Source organism: Leuciscus leuciscus, assembly GCF_965113295.1.
Source record: "Leuciscus leuciscus genome assembly, chromosome: 12".
Taxonomy (NCBI): Eukaryota; Metazoa; Chordata; class Actinopteri; order Cypriniformes; family Leuciscidae; genus Leuciscus; species Leuciscus leuciscus.
This window is the reverse complement of record NC_138736.1, coordinates 32,183,584-32,201,603: the sequence shown is the minus strand read 5'-3', so window position 1 is coordinate 32,201,603 and position 18,020 is coordinate 32,183,584. Positions and strand designations below refer to the sequence as shown.

Below are 18,020 nucleotides of genomic sequence, written 5' to 3'. Positions count from 1 at the left end.
CTTTTTTCAACATCAAGATTTTAATCTAAAATGTATATTATATATTAATGTATTGGTTTAGATTTTGTAACTACAATTTTTGTTATTATTTTAAGATAACATTTTAGCTTTTTGCAATTAATTTCAATTATCCTGCAATGACAAAATAATTTAAAAATGTATTTTTCAAAGTACAAATATTTAATGTAGTATATCTCACATATGTAGAATATAAGTCAAAAAACCATACACAAACTATATAGTGATTAAATGTGTGTTAATTTACTATAGTCGCATGTGTCACATATTATGATACTGCTTCAAATTTAATGTCAAGTGTTTAAAGACAGAATAGATCAATCATGATTACCTATCGTGTTCCTTTAAACTAAAGCAAATCAATCCTACAGGTCTGGTCTGGCAAGTGAAAGATACTTCAGAATGTTTGTGAAAAGGCCGGCAGATTGCTAAGATAAGAGAAAAACTTCACACAACTGTGCTGTATTAAAACCTTTACTTACACATGGTACATCCAACAAAAACAGATTCTGAATTAATGACAATAAAGCAAAAAGAAAGACATTTCTTTCTCCACACTCAATCATTTCCACAACTGCTGGAGACAGATTAAAAACTAGACAAGAAAAATGAAGAGGGAAGGGTGTGGAGAGGGGGGGGGGGAGACCCCAAATAACATAACAGTTTTGCACTAATACGTCAGGATACACAAAGATGTAAAGCATAAGAAAAGAGAAGTCAGAAAACATAGTGAGAAGCAATATTCTTGCTGCCGTTTTTCTTTTGATGGGAGTAAATTAAGAAAGCTCTGTCATATCATATCAAGTATGAAATCTCTTTCCCGTTAAACAATCACCATATCACCCCCCCCACACTTACAAGTACAAAATCATCATCATATAGCCCTCCTTCAGCTGTACATCCATTCAACATGATCATGTATGGGTGAACCTCACAAAAAGCATGTCCAGGTCACATTTCACCTCAAAATCAATAGAAAAAAATAGTATGTACTGTAATGCATCCAGATTCCAATTATTCTAAAAAGTAATTAATTACTGTAGGTCAATCATTTTGATTCAAGTCAGCATAAAATACTTCACAATTCCAATGATATATCACTTTGTTTAGGTGACGAAAAGCGAAAATTGCCCATTAAAGTGGAACTTAAATAGGCTTGTTTTTCCTTCTTTCGATTTTGCGGTGAATTGTGACCCGGTCACATTCTTGACAGGTTTTGTGCAATTCACCTGTATGAACCCACTTCACCTTCGCAAATGCTTCAACTTCACTCATATCTTATGCATATATCTCATTACAGAAGCAAACATTCACCGATAAGCCAAAAACGAAGATAAAAGTGAATCAGCTCTCAGACTGTAACATGCACACCCGCTTCATTCTCAGGCAGAGATTAATTCAAGTTTGCACTGTGCATATTTCAGAGCGCCACTCGGCTTCAAATACACAAACGGGAGGGCTTTCCCACATGTGACAACAATTGCAGCAACAAGGCCTTAGAAAATACACACTACCAGAACCCTCTGGATCTCTGACTCAGCTCAGTATAAATAGTTGCAATAGGGGCTCCGTTTAGTGATCATCACAGTACACAGTCAACCAATAGGGGTTAGTCAGGAACAGCCAAAAAAATAAAATAAAAATAAACACTCCCCTCACACCTGTTTGGCAGTGCTGAATCAGTTCAGGTGCATGACGGATAATTCAGGGGTTACGGTCCATTGTAACGAGACGTTGTACATTGTACAAAATCCTGTGCAAGCCTTATTCATTTTTATGAATGCCTTGCAACCCTAAGCTAATTTTGAGAGCTGTTAAAAGGTAAGATTATGAAAAAAGTGTACATTTTGGGGAAGAGAAAAAAAAAGTGGACCCCAAAAGACAGGGAGGGTCGGCCACACAAGCTCACAGCGCATGTCTGGATTAATATGTAGTCAAGCGAAAAGTCGATTATGGCAAACTGCAATCAAGTAATAGGAGACGGCCATTGCACTCCATTTCAAGGAAATACGGTGAAGATTTTTACCACATGACGACTCTTGTATGCATCTTTCACATAGCATTTTTTCTGCAAAGCTGCACACACACACACACACGCACACACCTACACCCTATAGGCTGACTGGCAACTCTGGCAAAGCTCCAGACGCCCACATCAAAACACAAGCACACAATCAAACGAGCCTTCCCACTGTTTAGATATAGAGCAGACACCAACTGAAATAGCTTTAAATCCTGGATAAATGAAACCTGGATAGATCAAGCACACAAGAAAATACAGAACCTCTTTGAGGAACTACCGGGAAGCCAAATTTATAGGACCAGAAGTCAGTCATTGATCACATTAAAATGGCTTCAAAACAGGATTCTTCTTACCACTGGCCCTAACAAAACTAACACACAGGGAAGTTAAGCTAGGGGGGCAATGCTAGTCACAGAGAACCAAAGCTATAAATGGAAGTCTGGATTCAGTCACATGTCAATGGCTAGCATATTATGGATTACAGTACGATCCAATGATCCTTCAAACGTATGAGAACGATCCTATCTGATGTTAATTCCGTCTTTCTGGCCGATTTCGGCATGACTATACTCTCAACTGGAAATTAAGCACCTTATGGATATATAAAATCTGGATACTACAACTGAAATCATTATGCAGAATTAAATCTTATGTATTAAATAAGAAATTGGCATATCAAATTCAAGCTTATTGGAGGAATTGCATATTTTGACCACTGCTGTGTTTCTATTTTGGTGTCAACATTTATGTCTAACTGTTGTCGTTACTAGCACCAAAAATGGTGGGACCACTAGCAATCTCTAGATATTTTTCTCTATAAAAACTTCAAACACTGTCAGTATTTGATCTCAAGTCTCTGCCTAAAATTACTTGGTTTGAGCCACAGAAACAGGCATATATGAAAATAGTACCCACCATCAATACTGGTGCATTTTCTAGATCTTGTTTAATGACCTGAATTCTCCCTTCCAAGACTATACAAACGTCCGCACATAAATGCATAGAGATTGTAGTGGATGCTGGTTTTGACACTTCGACCTTTCAGATTGAACGCAAAATTCTTACATGATCCTAGTCCCTCAGTCCCTGTTGAATAATTCAGAGTTGCTATGAGGGAGGCAACCAGTACAACTGGAATGTAGAAGGTGATTCTCCTACAACACATTAAAGCTGGAATACACACTACACTACCTTTAAAATCAAAACAGATTTTTAAACACTAGGCATTATAAACTTGCAGACTTTGTAAATGGTTACAGAGATAAACAGGGCATCGACACATGCAGAAACATGCTTCTTGTTGCTAGATGCATGCCAAATGAAAACAAGATGTGTTCTAAGATCGGCTTAAACTACTGAACGTTTGATATTCTCCGACTGGATGGAATCACAGTCTGTGCCCATCATACACTACACGGTTTTCTCTGAAATCGTTCAACTTCGACTGTCCAAAAATTGCTAAATTTCGTCAACTAACGTGAATTCTTCCCGACTGTAAACCAGGGCAAAAATCTGCAAAAGTTGTGTAGAGTATTCCAGCCTTCACACAAACCAGAATCTCTTTAATGCCAAAGTTAATACCAGTTCATTCCAAAGGAGCCTGATGACAAGCTGATTTCATTAACACAAAAGAAAATGGCCTTCTACACCGATCACGTGGAAAGGACAAGAGTGGTTGGACATACTACACAGCACACACACACACTTTATAAATATCTGTCCTTTCGGGGTCATGGTGTGGAATTGGTTCCTATTTGAGGAATTTGTGAAGAAATCGATCAAAATAACATGGGGAAAATGATGAAATGGCAAAGGTGTAAGGTCCTCTAGAAAGTACCAAAACCTATACCAATCTATTTGCTCATTTAAAACAACACAAACCAAGAAAAAAAAGGTCGACCCTCCTATTGCCGGCAAAAAAAAAAGCAGGATTTTCCTGCGAGAATTAATCTGTGCCTTTAGGCCCTCCTTGGAACATGATAAAAAATCCATGTTCAAAAAACCTGCATACATTTATTCACAAATGTAAAACCCTGGCCTGCATTTCATATGGGCCAGATGAAGCAGGCCGAGAATTTCCAATGCCGTTTATAAATCAGACTCATTTCATGAGTACAGTACAAAGTAGGATTTCACGGTAAAAATCCCAAAGATAGCAGTTAGCAGTATTCCACAGTCAAAAACAAAGAGGCAGGTCTGCCGCGACTTGATTCGTACCAGCCAAATGGCTCGCCGGATTCTCGCCCCGGTCACACATGCACTGTAAATTCAGCTGACGGGCTGTATAACTGCAATGATAAACGAAAAAGAAGTACAATTCGTGCATTCAGAGTAACATACAAACCAAAGCAAATCAATATGAGAGTTGGAAGCCGAAGTCTTTAAATTGAAGCTTATGATTTAGAACCTCCAAGGAATTTGAAAAATAAGCTCTCTCTGGACAGCTCATACTCATACTGTGTAAAACCTTACATGGAAAACAAGTTTTTTTTTTTTTTTTTCAGACAGCTTTAGAGTCTTTTTTTCGGGGCTGTACTGGTTTGAAGGTGCGGCAAGGAGAACGTGTAGGAGAGTGGGGGAAGGTGTTAATGGGAAGTGAGACAGTAAAGCCCCAGAGTCCAGGGGGGGACTGCGATACCCTGGTGCAAACCGGATTGAACTGGATCGAGCCTAGTCCAGGTTAGGTCAGCTGATGAGGCGCTTCAAGCATTTCCATTAAGAAGGTGTCGATTGGGGTGTCTCCAATCAGCTTGAAGAAGAACAGGTGCTCCAAGCATTTTAAGCCAATGGAGCGAAGCGCTGGGAGCCGGAGTAGGAGCTTGGCAAACCTGGAAACCAAGTGAGATGTTGAGAAACTGCAATATTAGCAACATATATAACCACAGTAATGATCACCCTTTTTTTTTTTCGCTATGAAGATTGTAAATGGGATTATACTGAACCCTACTGTTGTGAACTATTGAGGGATAGAAGTGAAAATGATGTGCTGTACCTCCCCTGCTGGTCAGGATATCTCTGTTTACAATAAGCCTCCAGCGATGCATAGACCTTCTCTCTCAGTAACTCCACTTCACTTGGGCTTGACAATCCCTTTGCATCTGCACAACAGACATAAAACAAAAAGTTGTCATCAGGTAGGTCAGAAACAGTAGGAGTAAAGATCAAATCAGCAAAAACAAATTTTTTTAAAAACTGTGATATATTGTAATATTTTCCTCACTTTTTTCTCTTGATCTGAACTGGACTTTGCACAATTACAGTCTTAGTTCATTCTAAGTTTGGATTTTGGTTGAATAGAAATTGACTATGAACTAGAGATGCACCGATAACGCCTGGTATCAGTGCATCAAACAAACATTTCTGGGAAGTTTGTGGTTAAATTATTCCATTTATTTTTAAATTACAAATGCAATGAAAATACGTCACTGGCAAGTACCAAAAATTTACGTATCGGTATCGTATTTGATCTGGAAAAAAAGTTATATCAGAATATTCTTAGTATGAACGAATATGAATCGAACGTTTATGACTTGGTGCGGACTGACCTGGGTTGAAGAGGATGATGGCTCTCAGGCAGCCCAACTCTGTTTTATCCATCTGCATGTCTCTCATCTTGCTCACCAGCTCCGTCAGAACCCTGACGCCATGAAAATGGGGGCAGGAAGGAGCATGGGATGAAAAGCAAGAAGGGAAAGGTGGAAAAAAGAAGAAGATTTAGGTTAATTTCTGAAGTACCACAATTCACAATCAGGCAACAGAAAAAAGCTTGGTGGAGCCGTTTTCATAGCCAGTTAAAAAAAAAAAATTCCCTGGTATAACAGGGATATTAAATAAAACAGTCCTCAGATTTCATCTTAATACGACAAAAAGAACATTCAGAAATTAACTTTTTAAAATCAGAGCATGCAACATAAAACATCAGTCACTCTTGCTAATATTGTGAATCCAAGCAATGCATTCAATCACACAGACACAAGGTCAGTTTGGTCTTTACCTGCCCCAAACAGCCCCAGACACAATTTTATCCAAAATAAACTCTCAAGCTACAGGCTTTTCTGACTGCTGCTGTTTGTTTGTGGCGTGTGGCGGAGTGTCATTACCTGTCGAATATGGCCCCAACCTCTGCATTGTGCGCACTCTCCCTGTGTGTTCAATCACAATGTGTTATTAAAACGTCATTACACATATCATAGTTATATAATGTCTCCCCACTCCAGAAAGGCCCAGGCAGAGACGTTAAGACTCCACGTATGTTGGCGGTAGGCCCAGTTCAAAGAGTAACAAGCTACAGGCTCTTGTTGAAAGGAAGGCAGACGGATCATTGGATGGCAGCAATGAAGCTAGAAATGACAATTCCCAGCGCAGAACAAATACAACATAACATGATCAACAACCAAAAAAATCAGGATAAGAACAGGGCTCAACAATAAGGATGGACACTTTAACGATTGAATCATGTACATGTAATTTCAAGTCATGCAAACTTTGATTATTTGAGCATTGATGTTGTGCAAAATCTGTTGATGCAAACCGTACCATGGTTCTCTTAAAGTCCCCCTGTGGTGAAAATGAATTTTTAAATGTTGTTTATATGTTTCTGTGGTGTTTTTAATATGCTTTAAGACAAACCATGAGCAAATTTAGAAGTCAACACCATTGCTGAGTATTTTCTCTTTTAAACTGCAGTGATCTAAAGACAGTCTGGTGTTTCTGTCGTCACAAACTACCTTGTAACCAATCACGTCAACGTGTGGGCAGGCTTTAGCATATCATTAACCGTGAAACAGGGGAGTCTCAAGAGAAGCCAGGTCATCCCAGTATATTTTTCTGTTGATATGAAAAATCGGGTAGATTTAACAATATAGCGGGTGTATGATGTATATTACAATGTTATGATCAATATATGCCTTTCTCCACTGACGCTCTGAGTTGTTCAAACGAACGGGAACATGGTTTGTGTAACATTAGCATCACATTATTAGCTGTTTGATAACAGTCAAGCAAAGGGCTGATCATATTAATTACCGTTATCTATCCGACGTTGTAAAGAGCGACACCATTGTGCAGTGTTTTCCTCAGTAAGTTGACTGAGAGGATCTCTGAGCTGGTGTGAGTGAGTGGAGGCGGGGCTAATTTGCATATTCATGGTTCCGCATATACTAAATGAAGCAAGGCTTTATTACATCATTTTAAATATGTTATTCACACACAATTTCTAGCTACTGCAAAATACAAATATAACACTTTAAAACTACAAAAACTTTTTTTATTTTTTTTATTTTAATTTTCAATTTTAAAGCTAATGCTAATGTAAATATCTGAACAATAGTAAAAATGTCTACAAAATCACCGTTGAGCCCGGAAGGAAAAATATAATAATATTATTGTTGTTGTTGTGGAATATAACAGTTAATTCATTTAGTTATGTTATCATTATGCGCTATATTTACTCAGCATGCCTTAATTGCTTAAAATGCACATAAAATGATTCTGAAGACGCATCAGATTTTGCACAGAGGGTTAAATAGCATCTAGAGCATGAGCCAATAAAGCAAAGCAAGAAGCATGTGTACACAGCACATGGCACCAACAGGACGACAATGAAGCGCTGCGAAATCAGGTGAGATGAACAGTGAAGCACAAGGACAGGGAGGGAGGCTCATTTCTGAAGCAGAGACATTATGACAAGATGAATGGCAACAAAAGACAATTTCATATGAGCATCACAACAAACTGTAGCACAGCACATCTAGAATGAGCTAATTTAAAACAACAGCCTGTAGCTCATTATTCCTGGATTTGCATAAGACAAAGACAAAATATGGAGTCTTCAGAAGTCTAGGGGAGAAATGTGCTAAATTTGTTCCTTGAAATAAGCAACTGCTGTAATAAACAGCGATTACATGACAGAACACACTTCATATGTGTGCCTGTACTGATTATGTAAATGGGAGTGTGTTGAGACTAAGCAGAGGAGAGCGTTGGTGCACATATAGGTGTTTGCATGTGTGTTCATATGTCCTGTCTGTCGTTCAGTGTCATTCTAAAAAAGCACACTATATATAGCAGCGTCAAGGCGGCAGGCTGTCGGGAGGTAAAAGGTATTTTTTCTTTGTCATGACGCAGGAAAATCCAACCACCTTTGCAGCCTTAAATGTGTCATAAAAAGCAAGAATCAAAGCTGTTAAGTTTTATGAGCGCAGGTTTACCACAAACTATGATACAATAAACTATTTCTTGCCTAATCCTTTTCACACATAAGCAAAGCAGGTCACATGCACATCCTTACATAATTGCAACAAGAAATTATTCAAGAAAAGCATTGAATTGAATAATATTAACAAATGTAACTAAATTAATTGTCATTAAGTCTAATTTACAAAGTCTGATTCCAGCTAAATGAAAGTGCGATGTGAATATGAATCATCATCAATAGCTATGTTTCAATCCAAAGTTGCGAATTTATAACTTATGCGCAAAATAGAAATATCGCAAAAACATTGCACGTTCCATCCCATGTGAGAGAACAAAAATCGTCACTTCATGGGAAATTGGCGCAAAAAAGTATCTAATAAAAATGGAAGTTGATGCAATTGGGGAAGCCACTGTGGCTCTTTTTTCCTACATCATACATGACTTGTGTCTCAGAGCGAACAGACGAAAAGCAATAAACGCTGTCATGTTATCTTGTGTTCGGATGTTGGTTTTTGGGAACACAATCATGTGAGACACTTCTAGGAAGTCATTATATCAACTTATTCTGATGACAGACTTTGGCTCAGAATGATCAAACCAACAACTGAGATGCTGTGCAATGAAATTCTTCTGCTGGTTAGTCCAGTTTACAAATCTCATCTAATGTTGAGGCAAAGTCACGCAAGTTTTTTTTTTGCGCATCAAGGGATGTAATTAGTAAATGCGTTTCCATTATAGTTTATGCGCATGTCGTCTTATCTGATCTAAAAAAAAAATGCATCCACCTTTTTAAAATGTATGTGCATCTTGGCAGTCTGCAGTCATGGGACATGACTATTACCTGTCAAAGATGGCTCCCACCCCAGCACTGTGAGCACTGTTCCTGTGCACATGGAGGCCAGTGGCCAGCAGAATGCCATCCTTCACCGTGATGGAGCGATGAGAGAATGATGCGATCAATAGCTCATTCCAGCCTGACAGACAAATCAAATCAGCATAAGATGAGTGGGGTTTAATATTGAGTAAATTATTAACAGTGTTTGCTAAGGGAAGCATCACTACAATACAGTTTGCAGATTTATATTATTAAATGGTTTTCAGAAATATGAAAATACGTTATTCAGAGTAAGAAAGACAGAGGCAAACATGTTTACCAGCACGCAGTAGGATGACCTGGTCATCCAGAGACAGCTCACTGAAGTGAGGGATCCTCTTTGCCCACTCCACCAAAGTGAACAGCTGTTTATCAGCTGCCTGGCAGATATTTGTGACTGGGTCGTTCGGCTGAGGAGAGGTAAAAATAAAGTATTATGGGTAAGTGGTAAGCAGAGGGAATGAAACAAAAATAGTAACATCACACTAGTCTTTTTGTTGTTATATAGCAGTAGGAATCTGCATTTGAAAGAGGCCATATTAAGCTCTTTTACAAAGTCTTGATTTTGTTTTTGGGGTCTACTAGAATAGATTTTCATACTTCGATGTTCATAAAACATATGTTCCTATGTTTGATCTTGTTGCAGCACCTCTCTTACCCGCCTGTCTGTAACACTCTGGGCTGCGTTTCCCAAAAGCATTGTATGCCTAAGTAGATCGTAGAACCATTGCCAACAATGGTCTCTAAGATGCTCATGATGCTTTCGAGAAATGCAGCCCTGTTTAATTCCTGTCTCACTGAGGCCCCTCTTTCCAAAAAGCGCAATATGCTCTGACTGGTTGGTTGGACCAATGTGTTGTGATAGGAAAAATTTTTTGAACGTGTTTTGGAAATGTCCCGCCCCTTACCAAACCCACGAGTTTCAACACACTACTAACACAACCAGGCCTCACCCCTTTTGTTTGCCTATGCCTTGGGTAGGAATTATTTAAATGAGAAATATTGTGACGTACGTTCCCAAAAGAAAACTCATGACTACAATTGTGGCGTTTCAGGGAATTCAAAAACAGTGCCTACTGATATAGAGAAGAACTCCCTTTGGAGAGACTTTGTGTTTTGTAACTTTGCAGACATTATTCATGCACAAACAGCAACATTACACACTAAAGAAAGTTGAAAATGTAAAAAAATATAATAGGTCCTCTCTTTAAAATCTGGAGATGGTGCAAATTATGCATTCAGTCTGTCTCATTACATCTACATGCATATTGCAAGTAAAAATGTCAAAAGCTTTATCAAAACCGAATGCTCTAATATCCTGCATTTAACCAGTCAACCAGCCTACTGTCATTGGGCTGCTACAAATAGAGCCCAATTACTTTAAAGGTCTGGATCAGGTAACAGATCATCCTGGCACTAAAGACCATAAATCCTCTTAAACATGCTTATCTGTTACTTACAGAGCTTCCACCTGAGCTGCCATCCGCATGCAGCTCAGTCTTCTGCTCCACGGCCATTTCTGCTTCCAGAATCTTCTCCACTGGCATCTCTTCATTCGCAGCGCTGGTGGACTCCACCTCTCCTTCCCGCTCCTTGTTCCTCTGACGCTCCTCCTGAACTGCTGTATCGCACACAGGGAAATGAAGAAAAGGACCAAGACGGGGAAACAGGGATGAAGGATAGAGCAGAGGACAGTGTGAGAGAGATTAACATGATGGGAAAAGGAAAATGGAAAGAGAGAAGGGGTAGTGAATAGGGAAAGCGGTAAAGATGACAACAGGTGCAGAGAGACACAGAGATATACAGATACATGTAGTTCCTGGATAGTTTTCAACACATTCATTCACACAATTAAGTCCTCCAGCAACATTCCTTCTTCAATGACCCAGTAAAAGCTACAAAGGTCCCTTATTGCACAAATTCAAAACATCATTCTCACATGACTAATATTTTTTTGCTGCATCATGTCATTTAAAGGGGTCATAATCATGTGGAATTAAGTTTCCTTTGACCTAATGATAACAGTTTGATGCACTATGAAAATATATGGTAAATTCAGACCTGAAAATTTGCCAGTTATTCTGCAAAAAGACTAGACCGCATGTATACTATTACTTATAAACATCAAATGAATTAATAACAGCAAAATATTGTGCTGTTTCTGGCTGGGTTGGGGGCTGATGATTATTTTTAACAAGGTCTCTTATCATTTCAGTCATATTCTAGGCATCAATTTGAGAAGAAAAAAATCACTTTAAGAAAATATTTTCATATTTTCAAGTGAATCTCAGAAGAAGAAAAAAAGATGGCATGACCCCTTTAATGGCTGTGACTAATAGCCTACAGAGCAATTCTTTTACCATTCCCACATTCACACACACGACCAACCCTCCCTCCCTCCCTGCTTTCTCCTTACATCGTTGACGTTCATCTTGGACCACTACAGAAGGAGAGGGAGGAAGAGAGAGAACGAGAGGAAACAAAAGAGGGAGAGAGGGGGACAGGTGTTAGTGGTGACAACAGCTCTCCCTCCCCCTCTCCTCTCCTCTCTGGTTTGTGCTGTGATGTATATGACTTATGAAATCTACAAGTCTCTGCTATACATACTCATGTCATTACTGTCTATCTGTCTTGCTTAATTCTAAAAAGCTCTTCTTTCGCTCTCCTTAGTGACAAGCTAATTAATCATAAAATAAATACAGATAAAAGTGAAATAAATAAAATAAATGTCAAATAAACAAAAATAAATATATATATATAAAAAAAAAAAACATTTCTGCCATTTTTGGGTAAATCCCAATACATAACATTTCAGTGCTTTTTTGTCTATCAACCACCCTGCTCTCTAGACATTACCATCAGTTTATTTCCTCCACCACAGCAAAGAATATTTCACCCAAATTGTGGTAGCTCAGTCTTTCTATTGCATTAACTCATAAATATAAACAGTGACCAATGTAGTTTACAAACAAATGACAATTAAATGTAGGGGCATTTATAAGGGGAGGAAACACTGGCATCAGACAGTGGAACTCATATTGGGTCTGTAGTATGTGTATGTGTTAGGTGGGACAAGAGTTCTGGTTCTTACCCTCTCTCTTCATCCCCATGGCCAGGCACTTCTGGTAGCGGCAGTACTGGCAGCGGTTCCTCTGGCGTTTGTCCACCAGACAGTCTTTATTGTCTCTGCATGTGTAACTCAGGTCCTTCCTCACGGTGCGCTTGAAAAAGCCCTTGCAGCCCTCGCAGCTGTACACGCCATAGTGCTTGCCTGGAGAGAAGACACATGAGGCTAGTTTAGGTTTGTTAATTAGAAGGTTAATCCACAGATCAGTGAGCCCAAATTCGATAATTTCATAATGTTGACGCACAATGTTGTTACATAAGTGTTACATAATGAAAAGCTGTTTTTGTTCATTTGTCATGAATCTTTTTTTGCTTTGCACTCATCAATTTGCCTTTTATTTGTAAAATATTTAACTACCACATGGCTATTTAATATACACTCCGTCACGGCCACTTTATTAGGTAAACCTGTTCAACTGCTCTTTAACGCAAAATCTAGTTAACGTTATCTAATCAATGAATCACATGGCAGCAACTCAATGCATTTAGGCATGTAGACATGGTTAAGGCGATCTGCTGAAGCTCAAACTGAGCATCAGAATGGGGAAGAAGAGTGATTTTATAATATTTAATATTTAAAATATCTATTGATCATCAGTTCTGTGGACGAAAATGCCTTGTTGATGCCAGAAGTCAGAGGAGGATTGCCAGACTGTTCGATCTGATAGAAAGACAACAGTAGCTCAAATAACCAATTGTTACAACCGAGGTCTGCAGTAGAGCATGTTTGAACGTAAAACACATCTAACCTTGAAGCAGACATATCAAGACATATCAAACACATATATAGCATTTTTTCCATTACATTAACATGAAAAATAAATGTTTTGTGATTTAAACCGTGTCAAAAATATCTATTCTCATTACACTTACCCCTGATTGATGATACTGTTACTCTATTTTATTCTGATTCGCTATTTTACTCACCTATCCAATAGCTACAAACAGGCTATAAACATTTAAAAGGAAAAATACATTTTCATAAGGAGAGACAGTTTCAGTTTTAAGATCAGACCAGTTAGGATTAGTGTTTATGAGTGACTTACCAGAGGAGCGATCCCCACAGATGGCACACAAACGCTTCTGTGAGAGCATGGGTCCTGGGCTGTGGCTGGACAGCGGCTTCAAACCGAAGGGTGGTTTCACGTCATCAGAGCTGCTGACGGCATGCAGGCCCGACATAGACACAGTGGAGTTGATCTGAGAAGGGCAATGAGAAAGATGAAGAAAGAGATGAAGTGGCAAAAAAAAAAAAAAAAAAAGACAAAAGATGTATTGAAACTTTGAACACTTGAAAAATGTAACACTTCCTATTTTGTTAGTGATAAACAAAAATCAAATTGCAAAGTAAAAGAAAAATACATGTTAATTTCTTATGGTCAGTAACACATGCCTAATAAGCCCTTAACCCTTAACTGATCATAACCAGACATTTTTCCCCAAATCATTCAAACACCATTCCATCACAAATCAACTTGAGCACAAGATGATCAATCATTAATCATTTTATTTTGATTGCATTTTGATGTCATTTGAACAAAACCCCTTAAAGACGGAATGTATCCAAGGAATCAGAGCAACATCCAAACAGAGCAACATTTCAACATTTATGAGCAACAGTAAAGGGAAGAAGACATTTACATGAGAGGAGCGACTAGAAAACGAGGAAAGCATGAGAGAGTCAGGTACTGAGAGAGGGTACAAGGTCTCACCTCTATGTTTCTGGGAAACATGTTCATCTGTGAAACAGAAATGCAGTGATGAGGAGGGGCGCAAAAAAGCTTGTGGAACGAGGGACGTGGTGCTACAATACCAAATCCACTATGCTATTTTGTATTGTTAACACAAAAATTTTGACTAAAAAGAAATCGGGTTTAGATCGACAGAAACCTACCTAAGAGACTTTGGAAATTAAGGTCAAAATACCAGACGGTCTGTTAAAGATTAACATGAAACGTTCAAATAAACTCTGTAAATAAACTGGGATTTAGATATTTTTTTAAAAGCTGAACCAAAAGTTTGGTGTTGATAAGATGTTTTAATGCTCTAATGTCTCTAATGCTCACCACAGCTGCATTTATTGGATGCAAAAATACAGTTAAAACAGTGAAATATTATTACAATTTAAAATAACAGTTTTCTATTTTAATATATTTTAAAATGTACTTTATTCCTGTGATCAAAGCTGAATTTTCAGCATTACTCCAGTCTTCAGTGTCACATGATCCTTCAGAAATCATTCTAATATGCTGATTTGCTGCTTAATGATGATTGTGCTACTTAATATTTTTGAGGAAACTAATACTTTTTTTCAAGATTCCTTGATTAATATAAAGTTTTTTTTTTATTATTTGAAAAAGAAATATTTTCTAACATTATAAATGTCTTTACTGTCTCTTTTGATCAATTGAATGCATACTTGCTGAATAAAAGAATTCATTTCTTTGAAAATTTCTTTTGAACTGTAGTGTACATTAAGATGTCGATGATAACTACAATATTAATGCAAATTTAACTATTATGCAGCTTTTGTCCTGAAACTACTCTACTTTGTTGAATTTTCATGTACTCAATACCAAAAAAAAAAAAAAATTGAATTCTGCCAGACTTTTCTGCCAGGGGCTTTTACACGACACCGTTTTCAACTAAAAACGTCAAACTTTTTATCTGTTTTGGCCGTTCATTTACACGACAACGTTTTGGGGTCCTGAAAACGCAAACTTTTGAAATCAGGTTTCAAAGTGGAAGTTTTGAAAACGATATCATCATCATCTCTGTAAACTACAAAAAAGTTAATTTGTGAAAACGGTGAAGTCAAGCACGTGCATATTACGTGTTCAGTCCATAGGCACGGTGTTTTTTTACGAAGTGGCATCGCCAACTACTGGCCTGTGTCAATGGGGATCGTTTTGACAATGTCTGTGCATGAAACATTTCTATTTTTGTACATTGTGGTCGTGTAAACGTACCCTCGGAAACCAAACAAGCTGGGCTGTTTATTTCAATGCAAACACAAAGGCCTGTAACTGAAATAATGAGAGTCTGGTGGACAGTTGGGATTGATAACATGAAAGTGCTCACCTGTGGGCTGCTGATGGGGCCGTAGCCTACAGAGGGAGTTCCAGGAAGGCAAGGAGAACCCAGAGAGGAGCTTATGACTGAGAAAGGTGAGCCCATGCTGCTGATGGGACTGTTCACGGCTGAAGTGATGGGTGGCAGAGAAGTCATGGAGGCGGCTGAAGGGGCCAACGGGGGCGAACGCTGACCTGATGGTGGTGAGGAAACGGATGAGCTGTCTGGACTACGAGAATCTGTGAGGAGAGGCAAGTTTATGGATCAGACCGGAGCAAAAATTATACAATTACATTCAGTGTGGCCAATCATATAAAAGGAATTTTTGCTTTCCTGATTTCTAACATTAATTTTTAACATCTGATAGAATATTAAATTAGCACATTTGTCAAGCTTTTGTCTCATGAAATGCATAAATGTCAATTGTCTAAAAATAAATCAATTGCAGACTTGATCAAACTAAGCGAGAACACAAACTGCTTATTTATCTTGGATACATGCTTACACTTTATTTTAAGGTGTCTTAGTGAAATTATACATTTAACTAATGAGTAATATTAATTAACGAAATGTACTTACTATAGAGTTAGGATTTGGTTTAGGGTTAGTTACATGTAATTACACACATATTACTGCTATTAATATCATAAGTACAAGAAAGTGTAAAATGCACTAAAATGAAGCATTACCATAAACTACTAATGAGACTAAGCCATTTAAACTTATAACAACAAAACAATCATGAAACACTGGCAAATCAATGTAACGTTATACATTTAGCAGGAGTTTTAACCTTTACGTCTCAATCCACTGATTATACGCAAAACACAGTGTCATTCAGATGAGCAATGCAATTAAAATCTAAGCTTACAGCTCGAAGTGTAAATTTTACTGCACAAACGTGGGGCCACATGTGGATATATAATCAAAACATTCTCACCTCTGCTGTCGCCCATGGTGTGCAGCCGGGCTCTGCTGTTGACACCGACACACTCGCTCTGATGTCGGATGGCTGTTCAACTCAAGACCGCGGACTGAGGCCCGGGCCCCTGGATCTTTTACCAACTGAAGTTATCCCTACAGTTAACAAAACGCTGCGTGAATGACATTTAATATCATGTTAACGACAAACACGAAAAATATAAATCGTCACTATACCTCAAAGCGAGTTATATTGCATTTCTGTGTAAACATGACAGAAAAAAATAATTTGTAAGAGTAGTCACGTGGCTTTTTAACGCATATGAATAGTTTAGAAAAGATTCAATATATTCTACACTGTATTAGTGTGATGAAACAGGATTAATCACGTGTAAGCATGCAGAACGTAATTTACAGTCTCGGCTAGCTGATTAGCCTACTGGATAGCTTAAATTTAACAGCAAACAAGCCATATTACGCCTTAGAAAATTGCTCTAAATGTATCCGTAAATTCACTAATTATGTTTAAGTGTACGGAAGATTTTTAATTTACAAGTGTTGTGTGTAATAACACGCGTATTTATATTTGCATTCGGCTACTCGAGTCAACTAGCATGTTAGCTGGCACGCTAATAACTCTGCAGGCACAAATTACTGCCCACAAACAAACAGCGGAAAACCGAGCAAAGTGTTATTATAACAGGGTTATAACTACATATACCTGTCACTAAATGTAAACAACAGCAGCATTTACCCGAGGTACGTAAATATGATGAATATTTTATATTTAAAATGGCTTAATTAGGGCCGCGACTCTCCGTTCCCATCTCTTCGGTGTGATCCTCGCAGTCGCCCTGATCCTCCTTTCTGAGGAGGAAACTGAAGCTGTTTACGTCCGAGCACGGAAACTGACGCCATTTTGGCTCGTGTAAAGTCTCGAATGAGCCAAAATGTCTAATTCCAAAAATAGTTTATTTCTTCATTCAAAGTACATTATATAACTGCTTCTCCTGGGTGATTATTCAAATGTGTGTCACATTAACATGTTTACATAATTGAAAAAAAAATATTTGTCATTTTTCTAAATAAAAATAGATTTTTTTTCGATGTTATAATTTAATATGTTAAATGTTTAGTTAAATTATTTTTTATAAACAAACAGGCACAACAACAATAAGGTGATATTTTGTAATTAATATCAATATATTTATAATTTATATATTATAAAAAAGCAAAAAGTTTTACTATAATAACTATTGTGTAGACAAAATGACTTGGTAGCAATTAATAAAGATAATTTATCTTATCTTTTGTTTAGATAAATTAAAACTTTTATTCAGCAAGGATGCAGTGAAAGCAATCTATAATATTACAAAATACTTTTGATTTCAGATAAAAAAAACCCACTACATTACACAAAATATTTGGTAGCAAAACTTTTCAACATATTTGAACATATTCTGAAGGATCATGTGAGACTGAATTTACTGTATTTTAATCAAATAAATGCACTTGATGAGCATAAAAGACTTCTTGACTTCTTTAAAAACATGAATAAATCTCACCGACCCCACCCATTTTAAGCAGCGGCTTACATTTCAATAATGTAAAAATACATAATTGGTGCATCTAAACTACTAAGTCTTTTGTTTGACAGAATGATAATGTGTTCACACATCATAGCATGTCTATATGAACACTCTGGTTTGTCCCTCACACTTATTCATCATGTTAAGTCTTCATTTATCTCCATATACTATGTTTTCCAAAATGGTGTGTAAATAAACGAAC

The 18,020-nt window shown here is 37.6% G+C and overlaps 1 protein-coding gene across 10 annotated transcripts; it reads right to left on the bottom strand.

The window, feature by feature from the left end:
* Positions 1–478: 478 nt before the first annotated feature.
* On the bottom strand, positions 479–17,133 carry rxrba (retinoid x receptor, beta a). 10 transcript variants are annotated; one of them, XM_082185263.1, is made up of 14 exons: positions 16,984–17,133; positions 16,249–16,385; positions 15,318–15,547; positions 13,949–13,975; positions 13,283–13,436; positions 12,202–12,381; positions 11,527–11,550; positions 10,571–10,731; positions 9,391–9,520; positions 9,078–9,210; positions 6,142–6,183; positions 5,587–5,678; positions 5,034–5,139; positions 479–4,869 (listed from the first exon to the last, which is right to left on the bottom strand). In XM_082185263.1, the coding sequence occupies exons 2-14, from the start codon at positions 16,262–16,264 to the stop codon at positions 4,722–4,724; spliced, it is 1,443 nt and encodes a 480-aa protein (XP_082041389.1). In that variant the 5' UTR covers positions 16,265–16,385; positions 16,984–17,133; the 3' UTR covers positions 479–4,721. The 10 variants fall into 10 exon arrangements, with proteins under 10 accessions (XP_082041389.1, XP_082041391.1, XP_082041392.1 ...); XM_082185265.1 differs by having other exon boundaries at positions 16,951–17,105; XM_082185266.1 differs by having other exon boundaries at positions 16,249–16,402; positions 16,951–17,084.
* Between the last annotated feature and the right edge of the window lie 887 nt (positions 17,134–18,020).

Excerpts from the sequence above, each read along its gene's own strand:
- rxrba (XM_082185263.1), bottom strand. Across the intron at positions 13,976-15,317 it reads GCCCCATCAGCAGCCCACAG|ATGAACATGTTTCCCAGAAA; the intron begins GTGAGCACTTTC and ends TCTGTTTCACAG. Across the intron at positions 9,211-9,390 it reads GGTCATCCTACTGCGTGCTG|GCTGGAATGAGCTATTGATC; the intron begins GTAAACATGTTT and ends TTTGTCTGTCAG.